Source organism: Pelodiscus sinensis, chromosome 2 (genome assembly GCF_052426305.1).
Source record: "Pelodiscus sinensis isolate ZL-2025 chromosome 2, ASM5242630v1, whole genome shotgun sequence".
Classification (NCBI taxonomy): Eukaryota; Metazoa; Chordata; order Testudines; family Trionychidae; genus Pelodiscus; species Pelodiscus sinensis.
In genome coordinates, this window is record NC_143053.1 from 80,611,964 (window position 1) to 80,634,597 (window position 22,634).

Here is a 22,634-nt window from a genome sequence, read left to right on the forward strand (position 1 = left end):
TAATGAAAAGCTCATTTGAAGCCTCAGCTATGGAACAGAATATTGCTGCATAATGTAATGAATTCAAATTAGACTCTCAGATGCAAGGACCGCAGAAAAATAATCCAGTCAATCTTTTCCTGAATATACTGTAAATCAATTTATAAAAAAGGAACACTTATCAACACCGGGATGAGGTAAAGATGGTTTCTTATATTTATGTAGCTATGTTTAATCCTAAACATTCAAATGTTTCGTTATATTTGGAATTTACTCTTTTCTCCCTGCTGAAAAAACATTTTATGATGTCCCGAGTGCATATAGCTGTTTCACAAAGAATCCCAAAGCATATTTTTCCAAAGGGATTTTTGTCTAGAAAGACATAGGAAGTTTAGACTCAGTTATTTTTTTTTTTTTACATACTATTGTCTGTGGTATTTAAATGAAGATTGTTAGCAGTTACTCCCAGCTATTCTCTTCTGCAGCAAATAAACTGTTCCATATTAAAATTTAAAAAATAATTTTCAGATTCTGAAAGCATAGCTACCGTATTTGTTAGAATACAGTATATATTAATGGAAATAATATCTGCAAAATAAATATTTGTAAATGTCTTTCCCAAGAAATATTTCAAAAGTTTTTCCAAAATACTGGCAGGCTACTTAGATTAGTGGTTTTTAAAAAAGCAAATGTATGCATATTAGTATTAAACACATTACCAAAATCACCAGCTCTTTAATAATAAAGCACAAATATTTTCCATTTCCCAAATAATTTCTGATTTTGCTAAGAACAGGAAAACAGCTCAATACTATGTCATAAAATGTAAGATTTATATAAAAATTAAAACTAGATAAATAATTAAACTACAAGGCCACTTAGGCCTGAGATTAAAAAGCCTATTATTATTCACAGCACTTTTCACTAATCCAAAAAACAGGTTACACAATCTATTGTGGCAGCAGGGTTATTTTCCTTTCAAATCTGCCTAAAGACCTTCTCTTGCTACCACCAGAGCTTTTTATTTTATTTTAGCTCCACAGAGTTTCTAAGTATAGTGACAGCCACATCAGGCTTAACTAGTAGCAGTGCAAGCTCAGTGCAAATCTGGGAAATATAAGTGGAAACATGAGAGACTGCTTTATTTGGCATTGCTAAAAAAATATCAGGACAAATGGCTAAGCAGTGTGGGGACAGCAGGATGAATAATCAATGAGCAGAGAGCAAGATAGAGACTCCCTCAGATTCTGGATCGACAATCAACAGCTGAGAGACTATTTTTTGCAATGGTTGACTAAATATGGTCAGGGAAGAGAGAGGCACAAGAGAGCCTGTTTGCCTGGGAGTGCATGTTTCGAATGCTTAGCTGCCTATAAAGCTGTAACAGTTTTGCTCATGCCCTCTGAGTAGGAAATACAGTTAGTTTCTTCTACAGTCTCCATGTGGGAGCCCTGACCTCACTAACAGACTTGACCTCTGGAGATGGAAAGTAGCTTCAACACAGATCTGCCTACAGTTAAGCCTGGAAACTTAACCTCAAGCAAGAACAGATGCAGTGCAATACTTAAGGAGCAGAAAGAAATCTTTATTTTTGGTCACTCCAACTTTTTCTCTGATTATTATCATCTTACAGTGGGCTGAGTTTACCTTCCCAGAGATTCCTAACATCTTTCCTTGGACACTTAATTTTTAGCCCACAAGACACAAGGTATTAATTTCTACGCAACATCATCCATATTTTAATCATTCCAAGAAAAGTAGCAGCACCAAGTAAGCTTCATTGTTCACACTATTTTGCTTTGAAGTTTTATCTATTTAAGGTGGTAAGATACTATATTCACTGACACTCCCCTTATTCCCCCTTGCATGTAACGAAGAGCTGAATCAGACAAACACTCAGGATGATATGGCTGCTGCTGATGTATCTCTCTAGGTCATTAGCTCTCTTTCAACTGCAAATACTGCATGATACTAAACTTACAGGTAATAGAATGCAAGGAGGCCTGTGTTATTCTGCACATTTAAAGGATACCTATGACTTTCTGCATGTTTAACTATTTACTAGACTGTTTTATTGTTATAGTAATACCTCTATTCTGGATATCGCATAATTTCAGTGTATCAAGCATTTGTAAAGAGCAGATTAGCAAAAACTCTAAAAATCCAAATATCACAGCAAATATTTGACAGATCTTTTATCAGATATGCTCTGGTAGTATATTGTCATGCAATGATTTCTAAAACTCAAAATGGTTTAATTTAGTGAGAAACATCATCTTACCTTACAGATCACACAAACATTTTAAAACTATATTTTATAACTATATTTTTAAAAAGTCAATAGTATTCACTGCTTAACTCCAAAATATATTTGCCAGATTTTTATAGTGCTCTGCCTTAGATGAACATGAAAACAATTAGTTTTAAACCTACAATGTGCGTGCTGTAATTCTAATGCTGCATTGCTGTTTCTCCTTGTAGTACTGTGCTAGCTACTGCCACACTCTGATTTGCTCTCTATCAGCTGCACTAGCTTTTTGTCATGAGCTGCAGAAATGTTAACTTCCCCTGCTCTCACCTTTTCCGACTATTATTAAATTTACTAATTTGTAAAGTTAATTTCAAATTAGCATTTCTAACACTGGAAAGGCAAAGTCTACTCTTGCTTTAACTGAAACCCACTATTTAAAAAAAACCTACTAGCTATAAATTAGGCAATCATAATCTTCGTCTGGCAGCTTTTAAAAGTCACATCTTGCCAGCCCTGAATTGTTTACTGATCATTAAAAACTGATCATGTACCACTAAACCACATAAAAGAATGTTAGGAAAGAGGATAAATTTCAATTAAAAAAGATGAACGTTTATGCAAACTGTCATTAATATTGCAAGCCTAAAAAAGATTATGCGATTGAAGTAGGTGATTGACTACACAAACTCAAAAAAACTATTCCAGAAGTGCTGAATAAGCATTGGCTCTCACATGTGACCTATGGCCTGCTAAAAGCCCAAATCCTGTCTCAATGGTTGTTTTTTTTTTAATTCTGTGTCTTCATCTTTTCAATCAGCATGATCATCAGCATTGTGGGAGTTTGGCAGGTGAGGGTTTTTTTTTTTTTTTTTGGTTGGTTGGTTGGTTTTTTTTTGAAGTCTGAATCTGCCCTAGAAAGAATCTAGACCTAGGACATGTGGGAAGAGTTGGCAGGATTTTTTGAGGGGGGGGTTGGGTGGGGTGACGGGGAGCTTAAAGTTATTTCCTTCCATCATATTAGATGAGTTTATACTTCCATTCAGGATGCTAAATGCAAAATTATACCAGCATGGAAATCTGGCAGAAGACTCAAAGAAAACTGAACTTCTTATGGTGGACTACAATTATCCACTTCACTGAAGTACTTTGCAAAGCCACTCCTCAATGACATGTCTATCTTCAAAGATGGCCAATCAGAATGAACACCAAGAGACAACAAAAATCTGGACAAGTGCATCAAACGTCCATGTCATCACAGAACATGAAACTGTAATATGCTTTAAGTCACTTTGCAGGTAAATTGCATTGTAAAGTTCAGTCTTAGTAAAAAAGTTAGTTTATAATAATTTTATTGTAAGATTGTTCTTTAAAAAAAATGACAATATGCATTTGCATCTTCTAACAAGGAAAGGAATGAAAAAGTAAAATACTTTCAGATTCATTTGACAGACAGCTGATCAACTTATGTATTCCTGCCCAGATTACATACTTCTTTATGTACCCATATGAACATACAATGCTATGGAATGTAAAGAAGTATGTATTTTTGGCAGGCACTGAACGACCTGTAAGAGGAAACTAAACTGCAGCGGAAGAAACAGGTCTCCTATTGTTTGAATGACTTTCATGTGGCAAATTAACTTGGGAAGGGTCAGATGACACTGCCAAAGTAAAATGACTTATTGCTAATGAATCATGAAATATTATCCCAAGTCACTTACTTAGAGGGTGGATAGAGAAAGTTCCGTTACTGGTTGTAGATAAGTTTTGAGCAAAATTTTAATAATTTCAAAATATACATATGGAAATGCAAATAGTCACACTAGAACACACTGCATAAAATCTACAGAGTATTTACAAAACTGGATTATCAATCTTATTCATAATATTTAAACTCTAACTTTCTAATTAGAAATGAAGCATGTAATTTAAAAAAAAATCTTAAGTGTGCAGACCATGCACTGATTCCAAAATAAAGTTTGCCTAATAATCCACAGAAACCGAGTCTAGTAGTAATTAACAATGTAAGAAAATACTTGGAAGTTAGCCTTTGACTTAGAAAGCAGAGAAGAAATAGGTTGTCAAAATAAATGTAAACTATCATATACAAAATCTTACATTTTAGAGATAAAGTTGTCTTTCTGCAAATCAACCTTTATTAAACTCATTAAAAGCTTGGATGGAATAAATTGCCGTGTCAGGTTCATGCACGTAAAAGTAACAATGCAGAGATTTCTAGGCCAAAGCTGCCATTCAACAGATTATGGCTAATGACAGATTCCAAAATGAAAATGCAGCAATGACAGAACACAGGATTTCTACATTTTTCTGAAAAATGTACTCTAATTTTAACAAAACTTTCTAAGAAATTCTGAATGACATATGAAATTATCACCTAAAATTTCAATTTTCAATTATGAAACCTCTCTATGTTTGGTAAACTACTCAAAAGTTTACCAAGTGGTATGTAATTTATTTATTTCTAAAATTAATGTTAACTAAAATACACCATCACGTTCAGACTCTGACTAAAATAACTTACAACAAAAAAATCTTAATTAATGAATGCATCTACTCATTTCGGTATAGCAATTACGGGAAACTACACATAGTAATTATTGCATATGATATATTTGCCATACAGGTACAAATGACCCAGATTAAAGAATAAAGACTCTGAGTACAGTCAGTTTAGTATTTTTAAAATTCTGGGATCGTTTCTTGTGTGAGGAAAGGAAACTCTCAAATGTAAGAGACCCAACGATAATTATGCCTTCAAAAACATTAGTATATTGGGATAAGTATGTAATTTTTCAACAGACATATTTTAATTTCCACAAAATACAAAATATTAGGTTTCAAACTTTTTTTAAAAAGTGTATTTAGCTGGAACTGTAGAATTAAGAGTTAGGCAAAAAGGAATCAAACTATTGTAATTGTGTTCATGAGGAGACAATTGCTGTCTTTTTAATTTAACTTTTAATAAATTAGCCTGAAAGTTATTTTCCACGTGATCAAATACCTTGGAATACACATGTATAAAACTCCAACCTCTAAATTACAAGCTGGTTTATAATGGAAAAAAGCTAAATGATAGCAATTCTACTGGGTTTCATAATGTTGTTTAGCTTCTAGGCTTGTAATGGACGGATCTGTGGACAGAGAGCCAAATTCACTACTGGAGTAAATGGTTCATTTGCTTCTCAGAAGCTTTCCTTCTCATGTCAGCAATTGGTTTGATCTTTAATCTACATATTGGACTAATTTTATTAAGGAACAAGCTTATTTTGACAGGTTCTTTATAACAAGTCACTAATGCTGAATCCACTATGCCACAATAACACAGCAATTCAACTATAAAACAAAATGAAAGATCTCAAAGAGATATAAAAGTTAAAATTATATATTGACACTGCTTCTTGCTAGCTCATGTTAACATATCTCTAAGAATACACTCAGTCACTCTAAAATGTCACCTCCAACACTTAGATCAGCTGTTCAATTTTAACTGAGCACATGCTGAACTCTGGGCATCTGCTGACACTGTTGTAACTCAAATATTTCAACTGTGTGACTGACAGGGATAACAGATGCTGACATTATCAAATGCTACACTGCTGTTTTCCATGGCCCCTTTTTTTGCCCCGATATGGCCAGTACATGAAACAGTATTGCAATCCAAAAGCATACTTGAGCAGCTGGATCTGTTAAACAGCTCCTGTGTAACTGGTAAAAATAGAAGCCACTTTCATAGCTGTCTTTAATGCTTAAGTTCAAATGACACACCTGCTATGTTTCTATTAGGATAGATGGTATAAAGAATATATTTACATAAATTTCATCAGCAGATTTCACAACAAACAGATGAAGACAACACCTGAGAGGAGAATTATTAGTGCATGGTTTGAACTAATGTCTACCTGGCAAAGCTTTTAAAAAAAAGTCTGAGGTCTTCAAATGCAGTATTTGTATGTTTAGTGATCTACTGCAGTTTACAAGCACAAACTGCCTTTAAGAAAATGCATGAAATATAAGCACGTTTAACTTTACTCATAAAAGATATATTGTGTGTTAAGGAACCATCACACTAAAAGGGCTCAGCAACATTACTTTCAATAAAGAACATTCGAAATTGCTCACGTTGAGTGTTTGAACAAAAAGAGAAAACGTATAAACAAAAAAATTCCCTCATACTATAATGAAATATACGTAAATTCTTACAGCGTACACTAATTAGGAATGTACTGAAAAAGAATGAAAAGTACTTAACATTTATAAGAGAAAGGCTAAGATACTCTTCTTTCCACAACCTAGTCTGTTACTTGTGCTAATCAACTATTGTACTAAAGCAGCAATAAGATACAAGCAGGGAGGGGGCGGGGAGAAGGAGGAAGGAAGTGTTGCTTTCTTCAATGCAATTCAATGTAATGAGTAAGAGGAATAAATGTGAGTAGTTCAAAACAAAACTCCAAAATACTATTCCAAAATTAAACAAAAGGAAAAATGTTTAAAATTGCATCTGACCTTTGACATAAGCCTAGTTTACAGTTACAAACTGTACATAAAAAAAGATTCTAAGAGAGTATAGATTGGTATATCATATAATGCATTCTTGGGTAAATCTTTCCTTTCTACCCTCCCTCCAAACAAAAATGACTTAAAAGTTAAATCTTCAATTGCTTTAAAACTTAAAAGCAGTGTCAATACGTGTAATGTTTGTAACTGAAAAATCTATATGTATGTGTACAGTAAAACTCAGCTGTTTTGTTATAAAAATTAATCAACTTCCTGCACTCCAATGCTTTGCTAAAGCTGGTAAAATGGAACCAAATCACCTCTTCAATGGATTTGGTCCCCTTCAACCAGCTGTAGCTATGCATTGATCACTACAGGACAGCAAATATTTTCAGCAATGGATTTAACACTTGTATAATAGCAACTTTGCTTCAACTATTCTGGACGAATTAAGTACACTCACATTGTCAACAGTGAAAGTATGGCATACAGTTATACTTCAAGATGTTCCAGAGGCTGTATTTGTAGATAAACAATTACCTGTGTTTCACTTTCTGTTCTTATTTTGTAAAAGTTATGCCAATGATAATTTCTACAAAAAAAATTAGGCTTTCAAATAAATTGATTGTTCACTGATGTATTGCTTCCCAGTTTTTCTTAAGGTTTCTCCTGCCTGCTTTAAATCACACAAAAAGGGGGGAAGGGAGGAAAATGTACTTCACCATCCTATTTATTCTACTTCAGAGGCATTATTTTTCTAACAATACTGTCCAAGAGAGGAAATTCCTCAGGGGAGCAACTATATTTGCATCTTGTACATGTTGAAACTTATTTACAAGTAAGAGATAATAAATTTGTCACTGACCTCGATGCTACACTCTAATTCACTACCTAATCAAAGGTCTAACCATGATAGATTTATTCGTTCCCCACTCACATTTAGAGAAGATGTTTGTGAAAGCATTTTCTGAACTTATTTCTATACTTTAATACCTTAAAGTATTTCTCTTCCCAAATTGGATCACATGGTCTTACTTAATTAAGTGTAAATATCAAGCCAAGGATACTCAATTTGAGATATTAATTGTACTATTCTTTAGGTTATATACACAAGACAACGCAGAATCACAACGCTTGCAATTATGGGAACAAGTGCAACACTCACTTTTGACAGCTATATCCTTTAGCTCAAAATATTTGAAGCAACAGACGATTTCTAGACAAGTTAAATATAACTATGATTATGGTAATTTGGAAAAATATTATTAACCAATAATAGTGGTATTTTAGTTTCTATTTGGTGGTTGAAAAATCTGGTAAAAGGTATGAACATATCTTAAAATTGGGGAAATGTTTTTACAACTTTGATCAATGGGGGTTCATAATCTGTAGGGGAAACTGCATGACCCTCATGACACATAAAAAAGCCTGAAGTTTAAGTTTCTAACAATAAGGTCTAATGTAACAAGGTTGTCTGTTAAATAAAAATGAAGCTTCTATACATGTCCTCCATCTATCTTAAACATACTTGTTTCTTCTTTCTCAGCAATTCCTTTAAGCAAGAAGTATATCTATGGTACATACCAAATAAGGGCTAATACATTTTACACACTACTACAAAAGCCAAGAAAACACCATTCTGTATTGATTATTGTTATTTGATACATATATATACAAATGGAGGTAAAATTCTACTTTTTACAACAATTAAAGTAGAGCATCAGGATGCTGATTATTAGCAGTAATCTATATATGACATTAAAACACACTATATCCACACAAGCACATTTTCATAGAAGGATGAGGAGAAAAAAATTCTGAACTAACTAAAACTATAGACCTCTTAACTATGTATTGTCTTTTTCTACTTAATATCTAAGATCAATTAAACATGTAGTGATTTTTTTCAGATTATTAATTAAAACAAAGCATTACATAAGAACATAATAATGGCCGTACTGGGTCAGACCAAAGGTCCATCTAGCTCAGTAGCTTGTCTGCCGACAGTGGCCACTACCAGGTGCCCCAGAGAGGGTGGACCAAAGACAATGATCAAGCGATTTGTCTCCTGACATCCTTCTCCAGCCTATGACAGACAGAGGCCAGGGACACCATTTCTATCCCCTGGCTAATAGCCTTTTATGGAACCAACCTCGATGAAATTATCTAGCTTCTCTTTAAACTCTGTTATAGTCCTAGCCTTCACAGCCTCCTCTGGCAAGGAGTTCCACAGGTTGACTACACGCTGTGTGAAGAAGAATGTTCTTTTATTAGTTTTAAACCTGCTATCCATTAATTTCATTTGGTGTCCTCCAGTTCTTCTATTATGGGGACTAATAAATAACTTTTCCTTATCTGCCCTCTCCACACCACTCATGATTTGACATACCTCTATCATAGCCCCCCTCAGTCTCCTCTTTTCTAAACTGAAAAGTCCCAGTCATTTTAACCTCTCTTCATATGGGACCCGTTCCAAACCCCTAATCATTTTAGTTGCCCTTTTCTGAACCCTTTCCAAGGCCAAAATATCTTTTTTGAGGTGAGGAGACCACATCTGTACACAGTATTCAAGATGTGGGTGCACCATAGTTTTATACAGGGGCAGTAAGATATACTGTATCTTATTTTCTATCCCTTTCTCAATAATTCCTAGCATCCTATTTGCCTTTTTGACTGCTGCTGCACACTGCATGGAAGTTTTCAGAGAACTATCCACGATAATTCCAAGATCTCTTTCCTGATTTGTCATAGCCAAATTAGCCTCCATCATACTGTATGTATAGTTGGGGTTATTTTTCCCAATGCGCATTACTTTACACTTATCCACATTAAATTTCATTTGCCATTTTGTTGTCCAATCACTCAGTTTGGTGAGATCTTTTTGGAGTCCCTCACAGTCTGCTTCTGTCTTGACTATCCTTAACAGTTTGGTATCATCCGCAAACGTTACCACCTCACTGCTTACCCCTTTCTCCAGATGATTTATGAATAAGTTGAACAGGATTGGTCCCAGGACTGATCCTTGGGGGACACTACTAGTTATCCCTCTCCATTCTGAAAATTTACCATTTATTCCTACTCTTTGTTTCCTGTCTTTTAACCAGTTCTCTATCCACGAAAGGACCTTCCCTCTTATCCCATGGCATTACAAATAAGACATTAAGAAATAAGCAAAGAAAAATGGCAATACACGAAAACCCTGCAATTCAATATATTTCATGATGTTAGATAAAATATGCTGATATAGGTTGAACATTTGTAGTCTAGCACCCTTAAGACTGACCAATGCCAAACTAGAGAATTGGAAGAATGACAGGAGGTCAATGTTGTCTACCAGCATTACCTACACTTTCACTGCTTACTAGGCTCTTAGAAAACATTTCGGGGTAAATTAGAGTTAAACAACAGCACAGAACATTGAGAGCCAGGTCTGGTGGCTGTAAACACACTTTAAGGGATTGCAGGGGAAACTTGGCCATACCCATGATAATACAACATCCGGCTAACTAAAATCATGATGGACTGCTGATGTTGCCAGACCAAAGAGTGCTGGACTAGAGAGGTTCAACTGTAGTATCCAAGTTAAACCACATTTACCTTAATGATCGACAAACATGAAAAACTATCAAATAAAAGTTAAACCATAATTTTTAATAGCATGCTTCTATTTCCTGTGACCAAATGATGCTGAGAGTGTAAATTTATATGAGATTGAGAGAGACAGGCTAAATGTAAAGCATCCAGTATTGAAGGTCAACATTTAAAGATTATTAGACCTTTATTGAAACAAACAACAAAGCTTTACTAACACACCAACTATCTCAAATCTCCTATTTTTGGGGAGGAGCCACCTAAATCATAACAGAACTCCTCCAGAAAATTGTAGAGTCTTTAGCTAGCGGATCATATCTCCATACTATCCAAGAGCCTTCCCATATGAGGGAAAAACAATAGCAGAGATGGGGAAAATCTTGGATGTCAAATATCTACGATAGGTCTTTTAGAACAACTGCCTTCTATACTACTGACAAGGTGCTAACACACTTAAAGATTCACAGTTGCTCTTAATATGGTCTGCCTGCTGTTTTATTATTAGGACTAGCAACCGGTCATGAAGTGCAATATAGGGGTGTAGTAGACACCCAACTGCTTCTGCATGTCAACTTGGGAAGTGTCAAGAAAACTTGCCATCATCCATCTAATCTTTTAATAGTAAATGTACTGTATAACCCAAGCATTTCTGAAGTAAATTAAATCTTTTTAAATTTGGCAAGAAGTTTAGGCTCTTTTGTGATCTGGTCTTCACAATTATTCATGTCTGTGGCCTTGAGACTGGATTATTGCAGTACTCCTCACACATGTCTATAGCTTCAACCTATGTAAAAATTACAGTTAATCTAGTAAAACATCAAGATCTCACATGACACTATGGGAACTCATAAGATGCAATGACTACACTAGTTTCAAACTCATTTCCAGATAAATATGCTAGTTTTGACTCAAAGCCTTAAGTAGTTTGTCCCTCCTACTTAAACAGACTGCCACTTTTGTTTTTAAAAGTTACAGACTAACAAGGCTATCCTTCTTCTTAAGCTTGTTACCTCTTAAGTCTCCTATAAAGCGTGGGTTTGCACAACACTGAGAATTGTCAAACTAGAGCTCATTTGGATCAACGTGGGTTGGTTCCATACAGGGTACCATCATGGAAGAGAAGGCTTTTCGCTCCCAAAATTTTCCTCTGGGATCAGACAACTTTAGTGGTCCACAAAGTAATTGTCTCAATGAATGAGTGGTTTTGACCCTAAATACAGAGAACTATAGTAATCTAGTCTTGAGGTGAACATCATACGGAAAAGGGATGTAATAGTGAAGTCAATTAACCGATAAGCAAAAGCTTATAGGTTAATGCTTTAGACTACACACGTTCCTCCCCTGGCCCCCAAGTAATTTTTTTAGCAGGATGACCAGCAACCTGTCTCAGTCCTGGCTCGCAATGGGTCTGGGACCTACCCCTGCTGCGGCTCTGAATTTAAAGTTTATTAGGAGCTAGGCTGGGAGGCAGCCCGGCTCAGTTCTGGCTCATGGCAGGTCCAGGAGCACAGACTACCCTGTCCCGAACAGGGACTGTTGCCAGTGTGCAAGGGGAGCTGGTTTTAAAACTGGCTCCCCTCACAGACCAGCTCCCACCTGGCACCCCACACTGCTTCCTCTGATACAATATCAGACACAGCAGCAAAGAGTGGCGGGGGCTCTTCGGAAGTGGGGCTGGAGTGCAACGGCTGCCAGACCCGCCCCGCCCACCCCGTCCCCGAATACTATAGAGTAGTCGACTAACCAATAAGAATTCATGAGGTTACTCCACTATTCAATTAACTGATATTTAACATCCCTAATATGAAACAACAATTTAGCAGGGTCCTCAGAGCAATAGTCATTAAATTCTTGCAAGCTGGAGAAAGAAGATATTTTGGGCTACCACTGCTACCTAGATATCAAGAAGCAGTGATTAATCTAGTACAGTGATCTCCAACCTTTTTAACCACACAATCGCTTTTTTCAATTTAAGTGCAATGTAAGATCTACCTCAAACCCAAATACCCTTGCCCTGCTTCCTTCCTGCCCCTTCTTTGAGGCTCTACCCCTGCTCCACCCCTTCAGCGAGGCCTCACCCTGCTCACTCCATTTCCCTTCCTCCCCGAATCTCATTCACTTTCATCAGGCAGGGGTAGGGAGTTGGGGTATAGGCTCTGGTCTTGGGCCAAGGGGTTTGGACTGTGGGAGGGGACTCCATGAAGGAAGGGAGAGAGGAGGGATAAGTTCTGGAGTGCCCATGGGGATAGAGCATTTGCCTGGGAAGCGCAGGGTTGGGGACTTGAATCCCTCCATGCTCCCTGAGAGCATCCAGACAGCCAACACAGCTGCCCCAGGGATGCACCTGGCTCCTCCATTAGGAAGGCAAGATAAGGGACCCTCTGATGAAAGGGAGGTAGAGTGGGCTCTGGAGTGGCCTAAGGGATAGGGCATTTCCCTGGGGAGTACAGGGTGGGGGGTTCAAGTCCTAGCAACCCTGGAAGCAGTAGGATAGTCATCAGCAGAGTCAAGGCAGGCCCACTCCCAAAAGCACCTGGGATGTATAGCAGTGGCTCCATGCACCACCCCTCATCCACAACAGGCCCTGACCTCCACTGGTCACAGTTCTCCATTACTGATCAATGGGAGCTGCAGGAGCGGTGCCTACAGGCAAGGACAGCACATGGAGACCCCCTGTGATGACCCTCCCAGGGGCTGCAGGGACATGCCAGCCACCTACAGGATCACAACCACCATCAGGAAAATTACTCCAGGCATGACAGATTAGGCATTTTAAAACTCACTTCTCAAAGAATTAAATTTAAGCATAAGAGAAATGCAAGTTATGAAATGCACACACCAGTCAAAAACTAAAAACTAAAACCAACCCACTTTGCAAGCAGTAAAAGTAGTAATGATTCCCCATGTACGTGCTGGGTCAGGACAGTGTGTGTTTGTGAGAATGACAGACACACACACAGTGTGTGAGTGTGAAAGAGATTTGCATTTCCAAGCTCCTTCCATGCCGTTCTCTCTGTGTGGAGACAGGGTACATGAGTGGAGGGAGGAAGGACACCCTTACATCAGCACCTCCCCTCTTCTCCCATCCCACACCCTGCACAGCGAGCAGGAGGCTCCAAGGCAGAGCGCAGGAGGCTGCATGACAGTGGGTGGAGGGGCAACTGAAGTGCCAGCACTTGATAGCTTCTTGGCCAAACCAGTCAGGATCACCTGTCAGAGGCTCCAAGATCTACTGGTAGATCCCGATCTACTGAGTGGTGACCACTGATCTAGTAAAATGCAAAGGCTTCAGATTCTGATAGTCAAAATGACAAATGCCTTCAAATGAGCGCATTTAGTGTATTGGCTAGTTTGTGTCTTGGCTAGTCTGTGTCTTGATTAGTTCCTGAAGTGTTTCCTAGCCTATGGTAATGAGTGCTGTAGAAAAAACTTAAGTATAATTTTCCCCATTCTTCAGAACATCATTTCCCCTGGATTAAAAAATGCTTAATGGCTCTTCTTAATAAAGGTTTATTCCATCCAAATTTCAGCTTTCTAGCTATGGAATAGTTTAACGGTTGTATATAAAAAACTTGTGTAATATATCATAAAAACAATTAGCAACTCAAAGTGGGGTCAGAATTACTCCAGTAATTAACTGTAGTTGCTGTTGGTATTCCAGCTAGAGAAAAGGAAAAACTATTTAAGCAGAATCAGAATTCAAGAAATAAAGAGTATCACTATGGAATTTTGACGAAGTTTGAATATAATTGAAAAATGCTACAGCAATACCAAAATCTTTTCTCTCATTTTTCCTCTTTTAATCAAACATCATGCGCTAAACCAGTGAGGAGCAACCTTAGCTAACCGTATGAATTGCCTTCTTTCATCTCAGTGGGCACAAGATTGTCATAACCGAGTCAGCCTCTCAATATAGAGTAGTTTTGCTAACTGAGCTTGCTTATCTAGAATTTGTAGGATGTACTGACTGAACTGTAGCAGCACTTTGATTGGATGCAGAGGGAGTACAGGCAGTCCCCGACTTACGCGGATCCGACTTATGTCAGATCCGCACTTACGAACGGGGCCCTCTCCCTGGTCTCCAGCAGACCAGGGAGAGAAAGCAAAGCCCCGGAGCAGGCGGGCAGCGGGCAGCCCAGACGCGTCTGGGCTGTCCGCTGCCCGCCTGCTCCGGGGCTTTGCTCTGCTTTGCTCTCCGTCCCCCTGGTCTGCAGACCAGGAGGACGGGGAGCAAAGCGGCGGAACACGCGGGCAGCGGGCAGCCCAGACGCGTCTGGGCTGTCCGCCGCCCGCGTGCTCCGCGGCTGTGCTCTGCTTTGCTCCCCGTCCCCCTGGTCTGCAGACCAGGGGGACGGGGAGCAAGCAGAGCAAAGCCGCGGAGCCCGAGGGCAGCAGGACAGCCACGGCGCGTCTGGGCTGTCCCGCTGCCCCCGTGCTCCGCGGCTTTGCTCCGGGCGCCTGTGGTACAGCAGCTGGGGCGCTGCCGGTTGGTCCCGTAGCACCGCTCTTTGCGCTACGGGACCAACCCGGCAGCACCCCAGCTGCTCTGCCCCAGGCGTCCTGATTCAGCCACTTCTGGTCAGTTTCAGCAGCGGCTGAATCAGGACGCCTGGGGCAGAGCAGCTTGGGTGCTGCTGGGTTGGTCCAGAGGCGGCGCTACTGGACCAACCCAGCAGCACCCCACCTGCTCTGCCCCAGGCGTCCCCAAGTCAGCCGCTGCTGAAACTGACCAGTGGCTGACTACAGGAAGTCCCTGCCTGGGGCTTCCTGGAATCAGCTGCTGATCAGTTTCAGCAGCGGCTGACTTGGGGTGCCTGGGGTTCTTAAGTTGAATCTGTATGTAAGTCAGAACTGGCGTCCAGATTCAGCCACTGTTGAAACTGATCAGTTTCAGCAGCAGCTGAATCCGGACGCCAGTTCCGACTTACATACAGATTCAACTTAAGAACAAACCTATAGTCCCTATCTTGTACGTAACCTGGGGACTGCCTGTACACAGTTCTCACAATGTGTGCAATCAGGACGTACCTCACTTCATGTGCCCTTGCTTTAAGTGTATGTTACTTTTGTAATACCGGTAGGGAAAAAAATTATGCAGGCAAAAAATAGCAGAATCTGGCAACCCTGTGCCTGGGAATGGTAAACAAAATGTCTCCTGAGCCACACAAAGAACCCCAAATGGTCACATGCGGTTGTCGGGCCACAGGATACCCACCACTGAGCAAAACACTAAAGACAGAAAGTATTTACCTGGGATTCCCTCTTAGTGCAGCATGATGGAGAGCATTAAATCCATTGTTGTTTGTAATGGTAACATCTGCCCCAGCTTCTAAGAGTACAGCCAGGATGTCATCACGCTTTTTACTTATCGCATCATGGAGAGGAGTATCACCTTCAGAATCCTAAAAACAGAAATGTTTTTCTTCAACTTCCATATTTGTTTAAAAAAGAATTTTATGGTGAAAAAGGCCTCACATGTCACCACAGGAACTAATGAGATGCAAATACTAGATAACTTTTATTGCCATTTTCCAGCACTTACAATTGAAACTTCAGTCCAGTCTGCAGACTTAACACCGCCTTTTGGTCAAAATAGTTCTAATAATAAATAATTTAGAAAATAAAAATGAATAAAAAGCTAAATACAAAACAAAAAGACTGTCACTGCCCCCAATTAGCTTACAATCTAAACATAAGAGACGGGGAAGTAGAAAGAAACAATCTCTATATATTTTACAGTGAGTCGGTGTGTCTGTCCGCAAGTCCATTTGTTCAACAACTCCTCTTAAACAGGGCCACCAATTTGGTACACAGCTTCCTCTTCTCCTATCTTAAAGCAAGATCGGGTTTGGTTGTTCCAAGACAACTGGAAGCCATGGGAAAGGGACTATTTTCCATAATTGGTGGGATGTGGTTTGAGAACAACACATTAGAAGAAAGATCTCTGCAGCAGCATTCTGAGTGGATACGATTGGAGCAAAAATGCATTGTCAATGCCAGGGAAAAGAATGATGCAATGACAGATACGAGTTTGTTTTCTCTCACTGTGGTCAGCGCAACCATCTTATCACTGATGCCTGTAAACCTGAGAGTCCTCTTCAATTCAGAAACAGAGAGAAGGAGAATTAAGATATCTGTTATGGTCATGCTGATCTTTAACTGTCTGCTGAATATCCACGAGGAAGTGTCGGATGGATCTCAGTCTGGATAGATTCAAGTGTGGAATAGAGGCAGATCCATGTAATCTGAACTCAAAGAATTATGCATATTTTTCAAGTATGTAGGCAGTTTTCAGTTCAGTATCACCTACAAAAATCATTAACTACCATGTTTTCTGTGTATGTTTGGTATAAAAAGTGTCATGCATCACAAAAAGACAGCCATTAAAACAATTCTTGAAGTACAAGATTTATAAAAATTCAAATGTCTACTGTCAAATTTCAAATATAGAGTTCATAAATTTAGTTTTCATGTCTGTGACATAATTGTCACACAAAAATTAAAGCTAAGTGCTCCTCTAATAGAAATAGGAATCTGAACAAAGCAGACCAATGAAAAATGTGAAGCCTTGAGGATAATTAAGCTTGTTGTACTTTTAATGAGCAAAAGCGGAGATTTCATGGGGCAACGCTAAATTTTATAAATAATTTATAGCCAGTATCGACCACACAATACATGATTTAAAGGTTCTAGAAATCATAGAATACTAGAACTTGAAGGAACCTTGAGAGGTCATCAAAACTAGTCCCCTGCACTCTGGCCAGGACCAAGTACAATCTAGCTCATCCCTGACAAATATTTATCTAAACTGCTCTTAAATATCTGGAGATTACATAAGCTTCCTAAGTAATGTATTCCAATGCTTAACTACCCTGAGAGGAAATTGTCCCTAATGTCCAACCTAAACTTTCCTTGTTGAAATTTAAGCCCATTGTTTCTTGTCCTATCATTAAAGGTTAAGGAGAAAAATTTTCTCCTTCCTCCTTGTAACACCTTTGAAGTATATGAAAGCTGCTATATACCCTCTTCATCTTCTCTTTTCCGGACTATAAACCCAATTCTTTGACTCTTCCATCATCAGGTCATGTTTTCTAGATCTTTTATCATTTTTGTCGCAATTCTCTAGAATTTGTCCAATGAATCCACATCTTTCCTGAAATGTGGCACCCAGATATAGACAAAGCACTCCAGCTCCAGTGGAGGCCTAATCAGCACATAGTAGAATGGAAGAATAACTTCTTGTGTCTTGCTTACAACACTCTTGTTAATGCATCCCAGAATCATATTTGTTGCTTGCTTTATTTATTTATTTATTTATTGATTGATTGAATGATTGATTGCAGCAGAGTTACAGTGTTGCTTCATAGTGGACTACAAGCTAAATAAGATTCCTAGATCTTTCTCTCAATACTCTTTCCTAGACAGTCATTTCCCATTTTGTATGTGTGAAACTGATCGCTCCTTCTTAAGTGGAGTACTTTGCATTTGTCATTATTGAATTTCATCTGCATGTTTCAGCACAAATGTGAACAAATGGTTTATATTCACTTTTTAGCTGGCTGAGATTTTAGTTTTGAGAAATATTAGTTGATCCATTCCAACTAATCATATTTCTTCAACTTACTGTACGTAAACTAAAATATTTTTTTTGTGCAGTTGGTTGGCTTTAGAGTTAGAAAACTTGCCAGTCAGCTCCAGCCAAGCGTCAACCCCAAATGCCTCCTGCATTCTCAGCAAGTTCAGTGAAATTAATTGCTTAATTACATCCACATATTAGACTTCTCTGCACATGTGCATAATCTAAAAATTTACTACTGTTATAGGCATTTTATGATTTTCATTAGCTCTGGATGGTGTAGTTTCATAGCTAAATGAGTTTATGGCAAGGGCTTTGCAACTTTTCCTTTCAGATGCTGACTTCAGTACATTTTTCTAACCTTTTTCATCTTCACATTTATATGTGCATGCAGCTTCACTGAAGTTTCAGCTCAGGCAGAACATAGCTGCCTTTTTTAGAAGTGGGGAGTTGTTCATTTTTGAGGAAGCATTTCTCTCTTTTGCACTACAGTTTGCACTAATTTCCAATTAGCTTACAGATGCAGCTTCCCCACTCCCTGTGTAATAACAACATGATAGCAGAGATTCTCAATAACAGACTTCATGTTTAAATGGAATTCTGTTGGCAGGCATACCGTCTGATGGGCTCAGCTCTAAAAGTTGTTTTCTTCCTTTTTCTATCAGTCTAAATCTGCTTGCCTTAAGATCATCCTGCAACACTTTTCTTACCAGATTACATACACAAGGGTGCTGACTGGATAAAGAGAGAATTAATCTGCATGTTAAACATATGTGTACACTGTATCAATCACTATAGGTTTAAAATATTATACGTATGCCTAGACCAAGCATTTTAAATCTCTATATAAAACACAGAAATCAATTCAATGTAACACCCTTAAGAGGAAGATTTACAGCATCCATATACCATACTTGCACAAACCTCACAGCTTGAAGACAAAAAACTGAAGTCAAAATTTGTTTTACCTGGAGACTAGGATGGCAGCCAAAGTCCAGTAAAGTCTTCACAACTTGTAAATGACCTTTGTTAACAGCAATGTGAAGAGGAGTTTGTCTGCGTTTGTTGCGAGCATTCAAATCGGCACTGCCTCTGTGCAAAACCTCTATAACAGCACCTTCATCTCCAAAAGCTGCATGGTGAACAGCTCTATCTCCATCTTTATCCTAAAGTATAAACATAAATTTAAAACAAATTCCTTTTATACTACACAATTATAAAAAGACTACTTTAAATTAATCAATTAAGAGATATTTATCACAGTTCCACAATTAGAGAAAAAGCTATCCATGGCATCATTCAAACATTCAACTAATCTATATTAAGTTAAGTTCTAAACTGATCAAGACTCAATAACACATTTATGTACAATATGCAATAATCAAGGAAGAAAACTGTAACATTACCTTGTGACCACTGGCTCCTGCCTGCTCTGCCTCCTCCTCACGCTGCTGCCTCCATGAGAGGCAGGTGAGCCAGGTGGCTCCACGGGAGCCAGCTCCCCATGTGCACTGGCTCCTGCCTCTCCCCTCCCCTGAACTGCTACCTCTGATACAGGGGCAGCAGCGTGGGGTGGGGCAGCAGTGTGTAACCATGTACACGTTCACATCCCCATCCTGGATATTTTCCAAATTCTTGTGCACCGCTTGAGATTAAAAAGTCCAATCCTGGCCCCCTCTCACGCCCCATGCTGTTGCGTCTGTATCAGAGGGTACACCTACACTTGCTCCCTAGTTTGAACTAGGGATGCAAATGTAGGCGACTGAAATAGCTAATGAAGTGGGGATTTAAATAGCCCGTGCTTCATTAGCATGATCTCGCCGGCACATTACTCCGCTCAACAGCTGTTTCGAAAGTGAAAGTGCGTGCTGGGACACGTTAGTTCGAACCAAACCCCCTGGTTCGAATTAACGTTACTCCTCGTTAATCAGAGGGGGTATCACAAAGTTTGAGAACTCCTGGATTAACTGGTTATCTGTTCACATCCCTACTTTTAAGTAGTATGTTAATGAATTACTGGTAAGCTATTTTCCCCCTATTTAATTTCTCTTGCCAAAAGATTGAACTTAACACTACTGAACCATTAAAATAAATGCAGATGCTTTTATTTTAAATTGTGGCGTTCCAGGCAGATGTGTGCATTATTTCTAGAACTTCGATAAATTGTTACACTAGGGAAAAACACTGTATCACATGTTTTCTGTTCAGCAGAATCTTAACTGCACTACCTAGAGCAGGGGTGGGCAATTTTTTTGGCCTGAGGGCCATATTGGATACAGAAATTATATGAAGAGTCAAGTAGACAAGCCTGGGCCAAGACATGGTCCAGGCTCTACCCCTATCCAAATCACTCCACTTGCTGACCTTGATCCTAAGAGCTGCTGCAGCTGAGGGAGAGGCGCACTCCTCTGGCTTCAGCAGCAGGTCCTGATTCAAAAAGGGACTATGGAAGCTAAAATATTGCCTTATAACACAAAAAGCATCAAGAGACTGACTAAATGTTAAATGAGTGCAGTGCAAAAGATTAAATGCATTTCATCCCCAAAAATATGGAAGCAATTAATAGATATAGTGGTAGAAAGGAATTAGTGTAATCATGACATAGCTCTATTAAAGCTTAGTACGGATTTAGCCTCTCTAGTCTGGTAACATCCACAGTTCAGCATGATTTTAGTTAGCCAGATGTCCGCTTTTCATTGGCATGGCCAAGTTTCCCCAGTCCCATAAAATCTGTTAACAGCCACCAGTACTGGCTGTCAGCGTTCTGCGCTGTTATTTAACTCTAATTTACCCCTAAGTGTCTTCTAAGAGCCCAGTAAGCAGTGGAAGAGTTGATAATGCTACTAGATAATACTGACCTCCCGTGGTTCAGCAAATTCTCTGGTTTGGAACCAGTCAGGTCCCAAGAGTGCCAGACTAGAGAGGATCAAACTTTAGTAAATAAAACAAATCATATTTAAAATTACTTTACCTCCGCTTCCACATCCACATTCTGTTTCAGAAGCAATTTCAGAATGTCAACATGTCCATTCTGACTGGCGGCTTGCATAGCTGTGTGTCCAGCACACTGTCCATTAACCTGAAAGTATATTAAGAATACAAAGCTGATAAACAGTGTACATCAATACATAAACATCAGGGCTCGCCAAACCGCGGCGAACCCCTTTCACCAGCCGCATGGTTCGGCGCGCTGCACATGCACTGACCGCGCAGCGCGGCTGTGCCGGCTTGTAATCTACTCGCCATGGGCGAGTAGATTACATTAATTGTCGAGCCCTGAACATCAGAAATCACAACCAATAATATCAGCAAATATCCATGTTATAAAAACGGTTTATTGTCAAACTTACACCTCACTTCCATCAAAACTAACGCCTTAAACATCTGAGCAGATTTCAAATAATAAGCAGAAAAAAAGTCCAGTCCATATTTTAAGACAGTACAATCTATTAGTTTTTCCCATCTTCTATACTTATTAGCAAGAATAAAGAAATAATAATGTCTCAATTTTATTAAATTGCTAGCATGAAGATTTTAATCTTCAGGCTGCTGCAAAGGTGGACTTCTGAGGAGAAGCAGATTTCTAAGAAGGGAATCAGTTGTGCTTTGCATAATTTATACAGCCAAGTATATACATTCCTTTTTATTTGTTACATAAATCTGATTTATAATTCAAACTAACATTTAAGGCCAGTGATATCCAACCTCTGCACTTCAAAAGCATGCAATTTTAAAAGAAAATATGCAGGGCTCGACAAATAATACAATCTACTCACCCATGGCAAGTAGATTGTAACCCAGAAGAGCTGGGTTCGGGCGATCTGCGCATGCGCAGATCGCTGGACAGTGCGGCTGGCAAGTGGGACTCGCCGCAGTTCAGCGAGCCATGAAAATATGTATTTGGCAACTGAAACACTTCCTGAACCAAGCTGAGCCCTATGACTCAGAAGGTTTTTTTTCAGCTCATTGTCCATAGGAAGGACAAGAACATCAGGAACAACAAGCTAGCAGCTTGACTGGCACAATAGTCTAGGGAAGTGCCTAGATAAGGATCGTTCTCCCTCTCCAACAAAGCCATCCAGGAGATCAGAGAAATTAAGGACAGTCACTAGTTATAGCTACTCAATTCCCTACCGCAGCACAAGTTAGAATAGTTGGAAGACTGTTTTAACTTTAAAAGCAACATATAGCACAAAAAATTTATTCACTGGGAATGGCTGTAGCACAGTGGCTTCTTGTCCCACCTCTACCTCCAAGGCTGTAGGACAGAGGCACAGGGACCAGCTACCTCAGCTCTCTGCATACCGGGGATTCATCCCTAGCAGAGGATTTGGAATCTAACTGTTCATTAGAAGCTTCAGGGGGTAGCCGAGTTAGTCTGTATAGTACTATAGCACTTAAAGTGCTACCAGACTATTTGTTCTTTTTTTATGTTTGTTCATTAGAAGTCATAAAAAAAAAACCCACTCACATCCACATCTGGTCTCTTTAGCAAATCTTCCACTTTAGCTACATCTCCATTAGCAGCAGCTTTAACCAGCTCTTCATTGAGGTCCCCAGATTCTTGTGTTTCAAACAGTTTCTTCAACAGCTGGGACAATCTCTCTACAGACATTAAACAAAGAATGTAAGATCATAACTCCAAACAGAGAACAACAAATCTGGCTGTTCTTCTATTGGAAGACACTTACACAAGTAGCCAGTTTATCTCCAAATACAGCA

At 39.0% G+C, this 22,634-nt stretch overlaps 1 protein-coding gene and 1 long non-coding RNA gene across 6 annotated transcripts in view; one reads left to right on the top strand and one right to left on the bottom strand.

The window, feature by feature from the left end:
- Positions 1-22,634, bottom strand: part of MIB1 (MIB E3 ubiquitin protein ligase 1) — a 104,599-nt gene that overhangs the window by 45,580 nt on the left and 36,385 nt on the right. For all 4 annotated transcript variants that reach the window (XM_006139056.5, XM_006139055.5, XM_006139057.5 and 1 more), the window contains exons 9-12: positions 22,384-22,517; positions 20,884-20,991; positions 18,881-19,078; positions 15,587-15,738 (exon numbers count right to left, since the gene is read on the bottom strand). In XM_006139056.5, coding sequence (XP_006139118.1) covers positions 15,587-15,738; positions 18,881-19,078; positions 20,884-20,991; positions 22,384-22,517 — 592 coding nt within the window. The remainder of the gene's footprint in view (positions 1-15,586; positions 15,739-18,880; positions 19,079-20,883; positions 20,992-22,383; positions 22,518-22,634) is intronic.
- Positions 1,204-7,860, top strand: LOC102445141 (uncharacterized). 2 transcript variants are annotated; one of them, XR_003087339.3, is made up of 3 exons: positions 1,356-1,749; positions 3,274-3,525; positions 7,846-7,860. It is a non-coding gene; the product is annotated as an uncharacterized LOC102445141 (long non-coding RNA). The 2 variants fall into 2 exon arrangements; XR_333106.5 differs by lacking the exon at positions 7,846-7,860 and having other exon boundaries at positions 1,204-1,749; positions 3,274-7,381.